Source organism: Sminthopsis crassicaudata, chromosome 4 (assembly GCF_048593235.1).
Source record: "Sminthopsis crassicaudata isolate SCR6 chromosome 4, ASM4859323v1, whole genome shotgun sequence".
NCBI classification, from domain to species: domain Eukaryota; kingdom Metazoa; phylum Chordata; class Mammalia; order Dasyuromorphia; family Dasyuridae; genus Sminthopsis; species Sminthopsis crassicaudata.
This window is the reverse complement of record NC_133620.1, coordinates 193,412,993-193,431,960: the sequence shown is the minus strand read 5'-3', so window position 1 is coordinate 193,431,960 and position 18,968 is coordinate 193,412,993. Positions and strand designations below refer to the sequence as shown.

Sequence of the window (18,968 nt, the reverse complement as noted above, 5' to 3'; positions counted from 1 at the left end):
GAACGGAACAAACATTTAGAGCTCCTGCCATGTGGGTGACAATGAGCAAAAGAATTTACACACATGTCATTTGATTTTTAGAGTTAAAAAAACAAAGTCCTGTGTTATTTCTGAGGTAATTTTAATAGAAGCGTCAGATGGTTTCAGTGGAAGAGGAAGAGTTTTAATTGTGTTAGATTTTAACATTTAAAGAATGTTGATGAAAAGGGCTTCCTAACCATACAGAACTGCATGGGCAAAGGCAGAAGAGTATAGCTCATGTTTGCAGGACAGACAGTAGTAGTTTTAAGTCATGAGTGTATGGAGGGAAGTAATTTGAGATAAGCTCAGAAAAGTAGAGTGAATGAGAATTGTTGAAGGGCTTTGAATATCTAGGAAAGGATTTTGAATTTTACTAAATCAGCAATAGGAAGCCACTTTAAAAAGTTGAACACTAGTGTTTGACCAGATATATTTCGCCTCTGTGATTAAGAAAAGCTAAAATCTCATGGTATTCCTTATTTCATTAATACAGAATAATTATTTAGAGCCATTTATAGAATCATGGACCCTCTAGAGAAGGCTCCTTAGGGTTTCTTGCATCCCCTTTCTTAGTCCTAAAAGTGTGACATCCAGGACTGCCTGTTTGACTTGTGGCCTGTTACAGAGCTGAGAATGGCACTGTTTCAACAAGCCAGTAATCCTGGATTCTGTAGTTGGGTTAATGTAAAATTGCATTAGCTTTTAGTAGCTTTCAGACCATTGATTCATGGTCCTGTGGTCATATTTATATCTTTAGATATTTGAAAGGTTTACTAAGGTATCAGTATCAAAATTAGTTATAGTGGAAATTTTTACTAGTTTGTCTAAAAAATCTAAACTGCCTCTTCTGTGTCATGTTTTTGATTCAGTCACTAGGTGGCAAAACTGACCAGGCATAACTATAGAGCCTCTGCCATCAGTGATTGGAGCATGAGATGCAGGAGGGAAAAAGGAGGCAGTGAGGTGGGGAGGGCTAGGGGGAAAGGAGCATTGGCTCTGAAGGCATGATACCATGTGATAATTTTAAATATATAGATTTGTGTAGATGACTAATGGTGAAAGAGGAGAAGATCATAAGCAGTTATTTCTCTGTGCAGTAACTTAGAGCTAGTGATTATATTGAAAAAAACAACAACTGAGAATTCCCTCTGTCTTTATTGTACATGTATGTGCTAAACAGTCTTCTGGGATCTGTTTTAGTTCTATTTGCTTACCATAGGCACTTTATGCAACCATATAGTCCAACTTTGCACCACAAAGATTGTGAGTAAAATACCTTTACGTGTGTTTGTTTTAAAAAGTCCTTTGCAGAAAGGGTGGTATGCTTTTGGTTGAATAATTTGATATTAGTGGGGGTTTTTTGATGTGTTTGGCCTAAATTGTCATCCCTTATTATTGTCTTCATTTACATTGTTTATACTTATTGTGTTTATTCTTTTAGTTCTTTTTTTTAATTCTTCATTAGTTTCCAAGTTTTTCTGAATTCTCCATATTTATAATCCACTGGGGATTTTTAAAGAACCAAATGGCAAACAACTTGCCTTCTATCATAACCTGCTGCTGTCCCACCTCTCTTCTTCTTTCTATTGCCAAAATTCCCATAGAGTAGTGGTGCTCACCAATTTGCTTAATTCTCATCTTCCTTGGCTTTTCACAAGTCTTTGACCCTCCTGTCCATTCTTCTAAGTTGAAGTTTTATTTCTGGGATTCTGCACCATCTTCCTCTTCTGTTACCCCCTCGTTACTCTTTATTCTGTTTCTTTTCTCTATTCCCTTAATAAATTTCCTCATTAGATTTCCTCAGTCATTCTGTCTCATCATGTTCCTTCTCTCTTTACTTGGTGATTATCCTTGGTGAGCTTATTTGTGAGATAATGCACATTAAGCTCTTTGTAAACCTTAAAGCACTATTAAATGTGAAGTGTTATTACTGCTTCCAATGTATACATCTAGGTCTGGTCTTTCTACTAGTCTCCATCCTTTATTTTCATATCCCTATTTAGTTTCATTTAGATAATCTGTAAAGAAATGAAAATCCGTAGTAGTAATAATAGCCCACCACCTCACCATCCCTCCAAACCCAGCACCTTCTGACTTTTTTTTACCTTGTTAATGGCATCATCATTCTCGGGCTGCCTGCTTTTTAAAAACTTGAACTCATCATTCATTGGTTCTCCTTTGCCACCCAGCATCCAGTCACCAAGTCCTGTTGATTAGATTCTACATAATTTCTCTTGCTGTGTCCTGTCTTTACCTATTCCCCTATTTTAGGCTTTCACATTAGGATAGTAGTCTGATGTTTGTAAATATGCAAGCATATTTAGCTATTTTATGTCTAAAATCTTTTGACTGGTAAAGAATATAGGCCTGTTGTCCCAATTGCCTCGCCAAAAAAAAAAAAAAAAAAAAAAAAGGTAGTTTCTTACTAGGTGATTGTCCCTAGTGGATTTCCTCTCTTTTACAAACAGCACGTGGACCAATACAAGGTTGTCTTCCTAAAGCATGGTTCTGATTATATTAGAACTGCCCTTAATCAGAAACTTTGAGTGGCTTCCCATTGCCTAAGAAATAAAGTTCATAGTCCCTGTTTCAGTATTCAAGGTCTTCTTTGATCTGACTCCAAACCTATTAAAAAAAAGTTTTGTTGATAGTCCTTTTTTTTTTTTTTTTTTTTTTTAAATCACTATTATTACCTCTTAATGACTCTCTCCCCTTCATAGTGGGGAACAGTAATAGATCAATTCAGTCAAACAAAACAAATCAATATACTGACCTTGTCTGAAAATGTGTGCCTCATTCTGTACTAATATTCTAGAGCCTCTCAGTTAAGAGAATTAGAAGGCATGCATGCTTTTTACTATCAGTCTCCTGAATTTACCATTCCTAACATGGCTTCCCTGCTTTATCTCCAACTATTCCTACCATTCTTTTTTTTTTTTTTTTTTTTTAATTCCTCCAAACTTAGGCTCTTTTCCTTCCTCCAAAACTGCCTCTCATTTTCCCAACCCAGGACTCTAGCTTCAGCCTCTTCTTTCACTTAAATTACGTTATTATTTTTGTATTTGCATTGTTTCAACTTCTATAGTTGAGATATATATATATATGTATGTAAGATATAGTATATATCTTTGAGGATAAAGATTCATCTTTATATCCTCCCAATACCTCTTAGAGCAAATATCTGATGACACCTAATATTTCTTTTCCCCCTACTTCTAAGGCAAACTTTCTTATTACATTCATCATGTTTGCATTTGTGTTGCTAAGACTTAGTACGTATGCTACTGATGTACTTCCCACATGTTTCTCCTTGTTTCTTCTCTAAAAGATATTTTTCTGTTTTTCTTGAAGTATAAACTAATGAAATCAGCAGTTCAAGGAGTAATCATCTAAGGGAATTGACTTTGGTGAGATATAGATTCATAAGCTATTTTATGTCTAAAATCTTTTGACTGGTAAAGAATATAGGCCTGTTGTCCCAAGTATTTTTCTTAATCCATCATTTCATTCTTTAAAAACTTAGGAAAGCAACACATGTTGGAAATGATTCTGTTCTTCAAAGTAGAGGGAAATATGTGCTGATTCAAGAATTAAGCTGATCCCAATGGTGGTACTGTTAGACAGAGTTTAACAATTTTATTGATTTGGTAGCTCTGGTTTGGTGAATTTGGGTCAAAATCTTTTGGCTTTTCTTCATTAGTTGTGAAATTTGCACCATGTTCTCTTGGTACATTGTTTGATTGTTTTATTTTAATTGCCTTGAGTTATGTGCGGAAAGAGAGACTCTGCATATGGGCAGGAAGTGGGGAAGGATTATCTTTTTCTGAATTTAGTCATAGTTATTCAAATGATTTCCTCAAAACCTAAGTTTTTCTTCTATAATTGGGATCTCTTTGGGGAATTTTCTTTAAGATTTACTTTTACTGTAGACTTCCTCTTTGTCATAAGGGTCACCTTGGATTATTGACTTTTCTTTTAAAAGACATTTTTATCAATAGCTTATGTTTTTATATCACCTATATTTCCTCCTGTATCTTTTCCCACATCCCCTCCCAAGTAAGTGATCCCTTATAATACGCAAGAAGGGGAAAAAGTTCAGCAAAACCGATGATCAACATACTCAAAAAGTTTGACGTCATATACAATGTTCCACAACTTGATTACCCACCTGTCCAAAGAAGTAGGAGCACGTGATTTCTCATCTCTTTTTGAAGAATAAAATTTGGTCATCATGATTTCACAACATTTAGTTTTAATTGTTTTGTTGTTTAGACACAGTTTATGTAACACTTTTTTTTTATTAACCTGTATGTCTGCTTATACTAGAAAAACATGTGAACTATCTTTTCTGTAGGTTTTTGTTTAAAGCTAATGCCCATGATGAACATGACTTTTCGACCCCTTGTCAAGTATTGGCAGAGAGGGAGAAAAGCATTAAAACTGAAAAGCATCATGGTCAGTGAACTAACCAGAGAGAATCAATACATTATGAGGTAGAAGAAGCACTTGTGAGGCTTAATCAGGGATTCTTTCTACCTGTCATCTTTTTGATATTCTGATTTGTGTTTAGAATAAATTGCATTTTCATGTTGATAGTTTTGTTCCATTTGTAGATGAATTTTTTTAAAAAAAGTTTTCATTCAAGATTCTTCTTATGTCATGAATTATGCTTTTAGATTTTTTCAGAGGCCCTACAGTACCAAATATTCGTCTTGCTGGTTTAGAGTATGTCTTGCATTTCACTGCAGTGGATGGGAAGATTTACTTTCGGACCTATAAGTAAGTTTGTCTCAGCATATTTTTATTTATTTTGGGGGGAATATTTCGTATTTGTTTTCCATTATTCAAACTCAGAATTGTGAGACCACAGTCTTGTGAACTGTGTGGGGCACCAGCTCTGTGCTGCACGTTGATTGTGTCTTGCCTCAACATAATCTACTAAAAATAAACTGTTGGATGTCTGGGTTTGACAATGAGGATACATCCTCATATTGAATCTCTTTGAGCCTGAAATTTTAGTAAAGCCGTAAGATCATCCTTGTTTTCTGTATGTCCTTCACCCAGGTGGTCAGAGAACTCTAAGCCCTCCTCTCTAGGTCCAGTCTAAGCTTCCAGACCTTGAGGGTAACCCAAGATTAAATCTAAAGGAACTAGAAAATAACTCATTCACTAGAACTATGGTTTTCCTATATCTATTTCATCCTAGGGGTCAAAAATTTCCATGAGATATTTCAATTTAAAGCTCTAGAGATTCTAGGCTTGCAAGTAACCATGTCATACTACGATTTTATTGTAGCCCTCTGTCCTTTGTAAAATACTTCTGTATTTTTCTTTCTAAAACAAATGAGTAATGGGCATCTAGATGCTGCAGTGGATAGAACATTGGCCCCGAAGTCAGGAGGACCTGAGTTCAAATCCAGCCTCAGATACTTAACTTTTTCCTATTTGTGTGACCCTGGGCAAGTCACTTTTTGGCTCAGCCCAAAACAAACAAACAAACAAATAAAACAAATGGGTAGAACCAATATATAGAAACTGAAAACTATGAAAAGATGAATATTCCTAAAATACATAAAATTCCTTTTTAATGAAAATTTGAGGTAGGGATGTAGAAGGGAATGAATAAATTGAATACAGGGAAGGTAGGGCTATCCAAGGGATGAGAAGTATGATTGTGAAGTAGAGAAAATGAGTATTAAAAAAGAGCATCATAGTTTTCATATGATTTACCAGCATCAAGGCATTTTTCATTATGGTGTCAAAAATCAAACTGAGCAAAACTGTTTCCCCCCCCCTCCCCCCAGGTAATTGAGGTTAAGTGACTTGCCCAGGGTCACACAGCTAGGAAGTGTTAAGTGTCTGAGACCAGATTTGAACTCAGGTCCTCCTGACTTCAGGGCTGGTTCTCTACCCACTATGCCACTTAGCTGCTTCTGAGCAAAACTATTGCAAATTAAAAAAAAGAAAGAAAGAAATATAAGCTTCTGAAAGAATAAAATGAATAAAGAATTGTTGATTCAGGACATCTAGGAGTGTAACTACCTCAAGTGTGCTTTCATGTCTTTCCTTCCTTTTGGTTTCTATTAAGGAAACTAGAAATAATAATTGAGTTTAAGCCCGAATTGAAAATATGAAATATAATTTTAAAAAATCTTCTAAAATTTTACTCCAAGAAACTAATTCCAGATCAAGCAAGCAGTTATTGAGCCCGTACTCTATATCAGACACAATATTGGTCACTAGGGACAAAAAATAGTCACTTCACCAAGAAGTTGTAATTCTCTCAAGAAAGAGGCAATATATCCAAACATAAATATATATGAAATACATGCTACAATAAAATGTAATTTGACGTACATGGGGCACTAGCCAAATCTGGAGAATTAGAAAAAACTTCATGTAGTAGAAGCATTTAAGCTAAGATTTGAGGGAAACTAGGAAGGAATTAAAGGAATTGAAAGATATCAGAATTAAGGAGGAAATGCAATTCAGTCTTGGAGGGACAGACTTTGCTTTGCAAAGGCATAGAGAAGAGGTGTTGTGTCCTGCTTTCTAGAGCCCCCAAATTGGGGTGACAAAACGTACCATTACTTTCCAGAGCCCCCACACCGGGGTAATTAAAATATACCTTCCTAGTGGAGAAGTGATGAGGCGGGACTCCCAAGAATGGTGGGAAAATGGAGACCGTTTATTTTAAGAGCTTTCCCATTTTTATAATGTAACAAAAACAACACTGAGCACGTGGTACCACATAAACAACTTGCTGTTGTATGTAGTTTGTCACCTGGTATCACCCTGCCTCAATTTCCACACAGGTTGTCACTGCCCACTGACTTCTCAGGAATGCCGTGAGCCCTTAGGAGAGATGGGGAGCCAAACCAGACATTGTTATCAGATTCCCTCTGGGCTAAAGGGTCTTAAACCTCACCCAGAATTCCCCCACTGACTGTGGCCCTCTACAAAGAGGTATGGAATTTCATGTGTAAGAAGGGGTCAGAAGGTCAATTTGACAGAACCACTAAGTGCATGACTGCAGCATTAAACTTGGAAAAGAAAGCTGGAGCCAAGCTAGAAAATAGAGGAAAAAATTGAAAGACCACCACCAATTCTTGTACCTGCGAACAAATAGCTCAGGTAACAGGGAATGAAGGCCTGGCTTAGAATGGTGGCTATGGAAGCAGAGATAAGGGGAAAGATAGAAGAGATGTTATGGAAGTAGAATTCATAGGATTTGACAAATGATAGGATATATGGAGTGGGTGGGGAGTAGAGATGACCCAGAGGATGCTAATATGTCTGACAGGAGGGTCATCATCCCAATAGAAATAGGGAAGTTCAGAAGAGGGATGGGCTCTCCCAGAAAGCTGCTGGGTTCTGTTTTGCTCTTGTTGAGTTAGAGATGTCTGTGGCCCCTGACAACACTGACTCTGTGTTCCTTTTGTCTCAGTGCCACAGGCATCTCTTTAAGACTCTACCTGGAAGAGAAGGTACAGACCTTCTTTGGTAGGAGTTACTTATGCCAGTGAAATATCAAGTCCAGTTCTTAGGTCTGTATCTGTAAAACATTGAATTTGGAAAGTCTGAGAGGCAATTGGTATCAGGGACTAAAGCTCGCAAGAGGGGCTGCAACTGCATAGACGATCTGGGAGTCATCTGCATCGAGATTATAATTAAACCAAGTGAGCAGAAATTCTCCATAATTTCCAGCATGCTGAATTGGGGCACTCCTCATTTCAGGAAGGATATGTTTGATGATCCAGTTAAAGTGCCTGGGACTTTTCTTGTGTTGGCTATAATGCCTGTATGTTGTTACTTTGACATAAAAAAATGAGGAAGTGTAGGGCTGAGAAAATTCTGCTGCAGGCAGGAAATCAATAAATATGTGAAGCAGCCTGGTGAAATGCCAAGATGATTTGTAGTTTATACTTCAAGCTTCCCTAAGGGAGCTTGTTACCAAGCACTGCGTTAGCTTTTTTCAGTATATTCTGTATTAAGGTATTCTCTTTCATAAAAAGTTCACTTTGTAGAAGAAAAACAGTAGAACATTATTCAGTCAGAGAAGCACTCAGAATGGCATATCTAAAATAGAGGTATACATAATAATATGTAAGGTATCTATAAGAAGCTCATTCTGGAAATTCCTTATTTGTATCTTTTACTACTTTAGACAGACCCTTTAAGCTATTTTTTTCTCTAAATAGTAATGGTACGTCCTACATTTATGACTTAGTTGTTACTCGTGAGAATTAATAAATCTTATAAGATGCTTAGATTAAAGGATCTCTGAATATAAAGTGAGAATATCGCCTCTGACCTTGATGAGTAACCTTATTTACATGTGTATGGTTAATTGCCTCTTCCTTTGAACCCTTAAAGAATTCATTCTTCATATATAAATAAATATTTTACAACCAGAAACTAGTTTACTCTTTGTAGAATTAGAATCATTGTTATGAAACATAGAAAATCTTTAATTATTTAATAATAATGAATATGTTTGCTGGCGTTTTCAGAAGCTTTATTGGAAAAATCTACAACATCAGGGCCATCCCTTAGAGATTCTACTGAAAGACCTAAAGCAGTGTTTGATGAGATACAAAAACAAAGAGTAGAAAACAGGAAAGAAAGAAGAGAATGTGAGGGAGAAAATCAAGAGATTATTATTGTAAGCATATCTATAAACCTTGTTGAGAAGTAGACAGAAATTGTGGACATTAATATATAGCCTTTGTACTTCATTTCTAATATTTGTTTTAAAAATAATATTTGAAATGCAGGTACTAGAATTGCTATTGAGAATTTAGGTGAGGGTGTGTGCATGCCTGTGTTCATGAGTACGTGTGTATGCGTGTGTGTGTGTGTGTGTGTGTGTGTGTGTGTGTAGATTTGGAGGAAAAATCCTTGGGAAAATTGATTTTTATTTGGTGGAAATTGTGTGTGTTTTATATTAATAAGGGTTTTGTTCCTTTACATTTTTATGTTTATTATATGTTTGTTTCCACTTGAGAATATTTTTAGGTCTATTTTATTTGGTTTTCCCCTACCCTCACTCTCCAACACTTCCCCTCTCCCATGAATAAACTATTTATTAATTGATTGGATTTTCTTTAGAAAACTAATAGACTAAAGTGATTGAAAATTTTAGAAAGAAGTCCTTTCTATGAAAGAAAGTGAATAAATATTTTCTCAAAAGGATTAGCAGTTATAGTTAATTGGGTCATGAAGACAGATTTGCTGGCATAAAAAACAATATAAGAGGATTTACTTAATTTTATATAGAAAATTCAGTTCATTACAAATACTGAGGTTGTTATAGTTAACATAGAGATAAAAAAAAATTGGAGTTTGATTATAGGGCATCCACTAGGATGTTCAAAATTGTTTAAGGAAAAAGATCATAGAGCGTGTGTATAATGTATAAAGAACTAGGGAAATTTGCTCACTGATATCTCATCATGGTTATTTATTAAGTTCTATTTAAAATGAGTTAAGTTCATACACACCGAAACTACATTTCAATTATTTGACAAAGTGAGAAGATAAAATTTGTTTAAGATTATTGGAAAGAAATAATTCTTGGTCTACATGGGAAAATATATTCTTGTTTTGTGGTGAGACAAGGAAATACAATTTGCGACAAAGGATTGATTAAGTATAATAGAACTACATCTATCTGAGTTGCTTAGTAGACAAATACAAGATTTCCAGATAGATGACAATTACGCTTACGTGTTCTAAATACTCTAAATATAAATTGTTGCGTTATAGTACCTTTCTAAAATAATAGTAAATGCTTTTTTGCCTTCATAAATAGAAGATATTGAACATTAAATGTATATGTTTATATATATATACATATATGTATATATTTTAATGGGTGTGTATATATATTTATTTTATTATTATTATTATTATTATTATTATTAAAAAAAATTTTTCCCCTCCCCCCCTCCGGTTGACTCGTTGAAAGCATCAGTTTCTGTGATGGGTGACATCACAGGACAAAAGCAAACTTAATTGAGTCTTCTTGAAAAACTCCATTTCAGCTTGCTTTTTAGTCATTTGCATCTTTCTTACAAAAGTGAATTAAAGCTTGTAGCTCGGATTCTCTCTTCTCCACTCTCTCCCCCCCCCCCCCCTCCCCATGGTAATGTGACTGCCTTTCTGTAAAATTTATTAGCAGATCAAAGATCAAAGCATTTTATTCAATTCTGCAAACATATCATGTGCCTCACATGTATAGTACAATGTTGGGCACTAAGGGCAATAAAGTTTAAAACTTAGCCCCTGCCCTTATGGAGCTTACTGTCTAGTAAGGAAGTAAATGGGGAAAAATAACATACCTCTTGTAACTCTAATACATGATAAAAGCATAAGTGTGAAGTGCTCTGTCTGAGATCAAGCAATGGGCAGGGGAGTGGAGATCAGAAGGGAGGATGATAGTATTTATACCTACTTATTTAAGTTTTACCTACTTATGGGTAGGTAAAAATGTTACAGGTTGTATTGGAAGAAGGAAGGGATGGTCTTTCTAGCCTAAAAACTAGCCCAAGTAAAGGCAGGAACCTCGGAACATGCTGGCCTATATAGAGGGAAGGGACACAGTGCATGGTGGAGTCTGGCTGGAAGCTAGACTGCCTGGACAAGACTAGTACTGATCATGTAACCTCCAAATCTTAAGAAAATTTTCTGTTCTCTGCAGGTTTCTAGCAAGTCTCTAAACTTGTTCATGCTATTATTCTGAGAACTTCCCCGCTCAAGGGACTAGACAGATCTCCTCGTCAGCTTGAATTGTGTTGTTTGCTCATATGCTATTTGTGGCTTGGGGGTAATATAGTTAAGTATTTCAAGAATTTCTGCTAGTGTTTTGGATAATGAATGACTAAAATGTCAGCATATTCTTTGTCATGATAATGGTTAGATTTTTACAAATAAACTGCCTAGCCACAGTGATTTCTTTTAATGTTCTAATTTTTATTGATAGCTTCTGTTTTTTATACTAATACCACTTTCACTTTCAAATATCTTTCCCACTTCTGCTATCCAGAGAACTAGACTTTTCTTTTTTGGCAAAGCAGTTGGAATTAAGTGATTTGTCCAGGGTCACACAGCTAGTGCCAGATGCCTGAAGTTGGATTTTAACTTAGGTCCTCCTGGCTCTAGATATAGTACTCTATCCCCTGCACCACCTAATTGTCCCTGAACTAGTCCATTTAAACAAGGTAGGAATTTGTGTGGAAAGGCAGTTCAGCAAACTTAAATGTGTCTGATAGCATATTTAATGTTCTACCTCCATAAGTCTCCCAACTTCTGCGAAGAATAGAACATTTTTCTTTTTAATGTTTGACATGGAATAGAATTTTAAGTGCAAGCAGTACTTTTAAAAAATGACATCTTTAATGTGTAATGAAACGGAAAGCCTTGTGTAGTGCTTGCATGAGGGGTCAGGTTTCTCATGAAAACTCTTCTGTAATCACCTTTTATATTCTAACATCCTGGTTCATGGAATGAGTTAATGACATAACTAAGGTGCACAGGCCAGAACATGGGGCAGTTATTTCCTCGGCTTTATTTCCTTCACTGGGGAAGTCACGGTTCTAGACTTGATCGGTGAAGAAAGAGAAAGATAATAGGATTGATGTTTGTTGTTTTCTTTCTCTTTCTCTCTCTGTTGCTCTCCATTCTGTGCTTTAGCTGTTGCACTTTAACAAGTGATAGTGTGACATTTTTGGAAGCCCAACAAAACCGGGAATTGAAACTTTTACTTTCTGGAAGCTAGTGCCAGCATTGGCCGGCTCTGCCCAGGTCCATTTGTTTTATCAGTATCTGAGGTGGTGTGGGAGAGGAATTGCACAGAAATTTTTGCAGCCTCACAGTCTCCTCTTTTTTACCAGTTCTGTCTGAATAACCATGGCACAGCAGAGAGGGGAGGCCTCCTGGTTTTTTTCCCTGAGAGAATCATTTTTGCAGAACCATCTAATCTAAGTAGATGCTCTATGTGGCATTGTGCCTATAACTTTAGGATTCAGAATCTGCAGAGAATTTCAAAAGCTTTTCCATTTGGATCCTAATATCTTTTTAGGATAGACAGACCATCCTTGTACTGATCTATTAAAAGCTTCTTGGGTTGACGCTTTCAGTCATGCATAGATACCGCTATTTTTGCAGCACAACCCTGTGACTTCATTGATGCAGGAAAACCCCCTCTGGTTTCAGATAAGCCCCTCATCTGGAGGCTGGAGCTGTAAGAGTCATGCAGGGGGTTTTACGGGCAGAAGTCGGCAGGCACTTACTGCTTTCATTATGCCAGGACTGGGGAGTTCAGAAAAGGGCAGAAACACAGTCCCTCCCCTCAAGGAGTTCATAATGTAAGGGGGGACAACACATAAACATCCGTGTCCATATAAGCCATATGAAGGATAGATGGGGAAGGCTTTTTTCAGCTCATCTCGAGCAAAAGCAGCAGTGATGAAGACAGCATTCAAGGCCTGGGAGAGATGGCCAGGGAAGAAGCAGAGTCCAGGATAAGAGAATCTCGCAGGCCTGTCACTGAATGTCCAGGCTGGAAAAGAAGGGGCCAGGCAGTCATGGCTTTCACAGCCAAACAGGACTTTAAATTTGCTTCTGGAGGTAATGGGGCACATGGTCAGACCTGTGCTGACAAGGGTGATTCTGCTTACTTTGTTAAAGAGATGTTCCTTTTGTTCTGTGTTTATGGTTTAACTTTACATTGTGGGTGGGCAGTGAATCTGTCCTTGCCAAGTTACTTTGGTTGCTTCGGTCTGGCATGTACGCAGTTCCAGGAATCCTTGAGGTTCAGTACAGGCCCCCTGGTTCTTCTCCCCACCCTCACACTCCCTGGCTCTCAGCCTCCTTCCCCCCATCTCTCAGCACACACATAGTGGAGACTCCTTATCCTTCTGGAGCTGAAGTGTCAAAGTGTGAATGGCACTTTGCTGTCTCTCTGCCACCAACAGCTTTGTTGCTAGATGACACAGGGTGCAAAGTACTGGGCCTGGACTCGGGAAGCTCCGAGTTCAGGTGCAGTATGAAGCTGTGTGGCTTTAGGCAAGTCAACTTAATAATTTTGTCTACCTCAATTTCTTTAAATTGTAGAATGAGGAGAAAAATAGCATCTACCTCCTAGGATTATTGTGTGGATCAGATGAGATATTTGTGAAGCACTCAGTGCCTTGCACATAGTAGGAGCTTAATAAATTCTTGTTCTGTCTCTTGCTCCCTTTCATCTTCCCTCCCTTCTTTTCCCTTCTTCTCCCCCTACTCTTTCCCTTCTTATTCCCTCTGCAACTAATCACACAGTCCTGGAACTATAAGGGACTTTAATGATCATCTTAATCCAAACCCTGTTTTTGCAGATGAGAAAACAGGAATACAGAACTCAAGAGATCTAGGGCCAGTTTACAAATGGGTTGGTGCAAAAGACAATCCAGAAGAGCCCAGGCTTCCTGATTCACAGTCTGGTACTCTTTCAGTGATAACATCCTTATCTTCTTTCCATTTTTTTTTATTTTTATTTTTTTAAATTTTTATTTTATGTTTTGTCTCCTCAGCTTTTACCCAGAAAGGTTAGTCTTATATAGTTTCATCAGCTAGTTAGAATTCTAATCAGGTTCTACTGAACTCAGTGGCAGTATTCCCTCATCATAAGCAAGGACTAGATTCAATTCCTGACTCTTTTTAGTAGTGTAGTGCCTTTTTATAGTATAATGGATAGAGTGCTATTTAGCATATCAGAAAAACCTCAGGTTTGTAGAATCCTCTAACTCCTTGACCCCTCTCAGCCTCAGTTTACTCAATTGTATAGTGAAGGGGCTAGAATAGATGGCTTTCTCTTTAATTACCAATTCCTGTGATCCAATAGTCTTTCAGTTTGTTTTTTTTTCTTTTTTTCTTTTTAGCTGTATTCATTTGTTTCAGAGTCTCAAAGGGTTAGAAGTGGTCTCTTCCTGCCACCACCCCCTCTCTTTCTTTTAGGAGGGCAGGAGGCAATTGGGGTTAACTAGGAAGTGTTGTGTCTGAATCTGGATTTGAATTCATGTCATCTTGGCTTCAGGGCCACTGTTCTGGCCACTGCACCAGCTAGCTGCCCTCCTTTTCTTATTTTCTTGCCCAGGGCTGTTCCACAAGCCTGATGTTTGACTGTATTTTAGTTCATATTTAAATTTTCTGCATAAAATTATGTCAGTATGATCCAGGTTAAATAATTATCATAATTCATATAATATAATTATCATAATTCATAATTATCAGATGTAAGACTGTATTTCATGTTAGTATAAACTCATTTCAAAACTCATAGAATGAATTTTATGCATACATAAATGCATGAGGACATTAAATGTTTCATACTTGGGGAACTGAATAAGTTAAATGGAGAGACAATAATTTTTTTCCTGAAAACACTTTTCTATTTGAATTACTCTTTCCAGTTATATTTTATTATATTCTGTCCTAAAAGTCTATGTTCGTCAAAGAGAACATTTGAATGAAACTTGTAAGATACCAAATTTAGATTTTCTTTTTATTAGCAGGGGAGAGGAAGTATTTTATAAGAGAAAAGACACTAATTTTTTTTAATTATTATTTTTATAAAGATTATTATTGAAGAAATCTGGTTGCAGAACACCACGAATTGAATTGGAAGAAATGGGACCATCACTGGATCTGATCATGAGGAGAACCTATTTGGCATCAGATGATCTTTATAAGTTATCCATGAAATTGCCTAAAGCACTGAAGGTGTGTAAGCCTAAAAAACAAAACAAAAAAGTGTCAATTCTTGCAAAATAGTCTTTTGGTTTTGGGGGGGAGGGACATTAAAATTAAACTTCAGAAAAAGAATGGAGTTGGAATGCCATAATGTAAAGATACCATTACAGTGAAAAGTGTAACAGCAGGAATGGCATTTTTTGGTGGCTTGTGGAACAGATAGGACTGATTTCCATGAGTAGCACAGAATAGACCTCATTACTTTATAGCCACCCACATATCTTTTCAAGGTTTGGCTTCGAGATTGGTAAATAAAGAGTTAGACCCATAAGAAGGACAATGGAGGCCTATAGAAAAGTTTCTTGTCATGTGTCGTATTATAAGAAGGCTTAAATCTATCTTGTGGTCACTGTATCTGTGGAAGATTGATTTCAGCTCTATTCCTTCCATCATAACTTTTTGTTGAAATGTAGAAAAAACAGAACAAACTGAACGGATATTTGAAAAGATGATATATTTTTTTAAGAGAAGATAAATAACTTAATTGTTATCAAATAATTAGAATTGATGATTGATTCTTGAGCTGATAATTCTTGTGTCTTGACAGTTGTTAAGGCCTGGTAGGTGTTCAGTAAATAATTGATTCCAGTGAACTCTTGAATTTTCATTGACCAAGTGGGGTAGCCACTTAATTGTAAAGTCTGATCTTGACTCTGGCTGTGGTGTTGAGAAACCTTGTGATTCTAACTCCTATGCATGAATTTGTCCAGGGCACTTTTTTTTGAGAGTCTATTTAGCTTTCAAAATAATTTTGAAAACAGATTGTGGTCACTGTTAGTGGAAAAGAGCACTGGCTTGGGAGTTTGGTATCCTGGCTGCTGGGGCCTGCTGCTTTGTTCTTAGTTGTATAACCCAAATGAGTCACTTAACTCCTCTAATTTCAAGTTTCCTTGGTTCTGAATTGAAGGAATTGGACTGGGTGTCTATTGAAGTCCTTTCCAGCTCAACAGTTTGCTATTTTAAGAAATTATAAAGTACAAAAAAAAAGAAGTTATAAAGTCTTAATCTGTTTTAGGCATAATATTTTTAAAACTATGTTTTTGACATTATGGATCTTAGAAAGCTGAGACATGGAAAGGACTTCAGAAATATTTCATCCAACCCCCTAACTTAAGAAAGGAGGGAAACTGAGGCCCCTAGAAGCGAAATTGCCCAAGATCAAATTAATTGGCAGGGTTGACTTTTGAATACAGATCCTGTAATTCTAAATCTAGCTCTTTTTTCACTTTTTTGCAAACCTAATATTTTATGCTTGCCTCAGTCAAAATTGACTAATTTTTATTTTAGATGAGTAGAACAGAGGTCCAGTCACAAATTTTACTACCAGGTAATATGGGAGAAGAAGGTATTTTAGTATGCTTTGGTGAATGTGAATAATCAAATACTGTAATGGAAATAAGTTTGGGACCTATGGAGACTGGAAATTATAGTCAATCTTTCACATGGCCCAAAGCTTCATGGACAACCTCATTTGTAGATTTACCTTTTAAGCTGAAAAACAAATTGGATTTTTGCCATCCCTGTAAGGACAGGGATATTGACAGGTTATTTGAACCTCCTTACTAAAGGTTCTTTATACTTGTTAATGGCTACGTCATCCTGTAGTATCCAAAGTGTGCTCAGTAAATGTTCATTAATGGAAACCCCTTTAAGATGACCCACTGAAGCTAAGCTTTTACTATTTTATGCCACTAAGAATTATAAAAGAAAAATTTTTATTTTACAGCCAAAGAAGAAGAAGAATATTTCCCATGATACTTTTGGTGCAACTTATGGAAGAATTCACATGCAGAAACAAGATTTGAGTAAATTGCAAACAAGGAAAATGAAAGGGTTGAAAAAAAGACCTGCAGAAAAATTAACTAATAATCAAGAAAATAAATCTCAGAAAATTAAGAGAAGAAAAATTGATTGAATTTAGTCTACAATTGACTGTTACTATATTTTGCAGGAAAGAATTGTCAGATGTAAACAATTCTATAAAAATTATTACATGGACCTATTTGATTTTTTTTTTTTTTTTGTTAAACAGTAAATATAAAATTTACATTTTCATATTGTAAACTATTTGAGGTAAGAACTATATTATCTTATTTTTTATATGGAAGTGCCTCCATAGTGCCTTGTAAACAATAAGGTACCTAATAAATGTTTGCTAAATAAAATTTTGTTATGATCAAGAAAAAGTACTTCTTGTGGTATTAAAGAACTGGGAACTAAGGGGAGGTGCCCATCAATTGGAAAGATTGGACAAATTATGGTAGATAAATGTAATAGAATATAATATCATAAGAAATGAAGGATTCACTCCCAAGAAACTATTTTACTGACCTAAAAATAACAACAAAATTCATCTGGAAGAACAAAAGATCAAGAATTTCAAGGGAACTAATGAAAAGAAAATCAAATAAAGGTGGTCTAGCTGTACCTTATCTACAACTATATTATAAAGCAACAGTCACCAAAACCATTTGGTATTGGCCAAGAAGTAGACTAGTTGATCAGTGGCATAGGTTAGGTTCACAGGGCAAGATAGTGAATAAAAATAGCAATCTAGTGTTTGACAAACCCAAAGACCCCAGCTTTTGGGATAAGAATTCAAATTATTTGTAATTATGAAAAGATGCTCTAAATCACTATTGATCAGAGAAATGCAGATTAAGACAACTCTGAGATATCATTACACACCTGTCAGATTGGCTAGAATGACAGGAAAATATAATAGGCGATGTGGGAAAACTGGGACACTGATACATTATTGGTGGAACTGTGAATGAATCCAATCACTCTGCAAAGCAATTTGGAACTATGCTCAAAAAGTTATCAAACTGGGCATACCCTTTGATCCAGCAGTGCTACTACTGGGCTTATATCCCAAAGAGATTTTAAAAAAGGGAAAGGGACCTGTATGTGCAAGAATGTTTGTGGCAGCCCTCTTTGTAGTGGCCAGAAACTGGAAACTACATGAATGCCCATCAATTGGAGAATGGCTGAATAAATTGTGGTATATGAATGTTATAGAATATTATTGTTCTGTAAGAAATGACCAACAGGATGAATACAGAGAGGCCTGGAGGGACTTACATGAACTGATGCTGAGTGAAATGAGCAGAACCAGGAGATCGGTGTACACTTCAACAACAAGATTATACAACAATCAATTTTGAGGGACATGGCTCTCATCAACAATGAGATGATTCAAACCAGTTCCAATTGTTCAGTAATGAGGAGAATCAGCTATACCCAAGAGAGAGAACTATGGGAAATGAATGTGGCCTACAACATAGCATTTCCGCTCTTTTTGTTTGTTGCCTTTTGTTTTTTTTTCTCAGTTTTTCTTCTTGATCTGATTTTTCTTGTGCAGCAAGATAATTGTATAAATATGTATACATATATTGTATTTAACATGTATTTTAACATATTTAACATGTATTGGACTACCTGCCATCTAGGGGAGGAGGTGGGCAGAGGAGGGGAAAAGTTGGAACAAAAGGTTTTGCAAAGGTCAATATTGAAAAATTACCCGTGAATATGTTTTATAAATAAAAAAGCTTTAGTAAAAATTTTTTTAAAAAAGATGAAGGATTCATACTTTCCAGTTTGAATCAATAACCAAGCAAAGTGAACAAAGAACAATTTATACATTATCAACATTACATAGATTTTGAAAAATTTGAGAACTGAATAACAGGAACCAACTGTGATTTTCAGTGATGAAACTTGCTTACCATTTTTTAAATTAAAGCTTTTTATTCACAAAGCATATGCATGAATAATTTTTCCAACATTGACCCCTGCATAACCCCCTGCCACAAATTTTCCCCTTCTTTCCCCCCCCCCCTGCCAAATATGGCGAAATACATGCCAGATCCAATAAGCATATATATATATTCACACAGCTATCTGGTTGCACAAGAAAAATCAGATCAAGAAGGAAGAAAAAAACAGAAAAAAAGAAACAAAATGTAAGCAAATAACAGAAGAGTGAGAATGCTATGTTGTGGTCCACACACATGGTTTTCTCTCTTGAGTGTAGATGGCTTTCTTCATCATTGAACAAGTGGTACTGTTCCGAATCATCTCATTGTTGAAGATGGCCACGTCCATCAGAAGTGATCATCATATAATCTTGTTGCCATGTATGATGATCTCCTGGT

At 36.2% G+C, this 18,968-nt stretch overlaps 1 protein-coding gene across 2 annotated transcripts in view; it reads left to right on the top strand.

Moving 5' to 3' along the window:
• Positions 1–16,997, top strand: part of RPF2 (ribosome production factor 2 homolog) — a 45,020-nt gene extending 28,023 nt beyond the window's left edge. For both annotated transcript variants that reach the window (XM_074310092.1, XM_074310093.1), the window contains exons 8-10: positions 4,698–4,800; positions 14,637–14,781; positions 16,538–16,997. In XM_074310092.1, coding sequence (XP_074166193.1) covers positions 4,698–4,800; positions 14,637–14,781; positions 16,538–16,726 — 437 coding nt within the window. In that variant the 3' untranslated portion in view covers positions 16,727–16,997. The remainder of the gene's footprint in view (positions 1–4,697; positions 4,801–14,636; positions 14,782–16,537) is intronic.
• Positions 16,998–18,968: the final 1,971 nt, after the last annotated feature.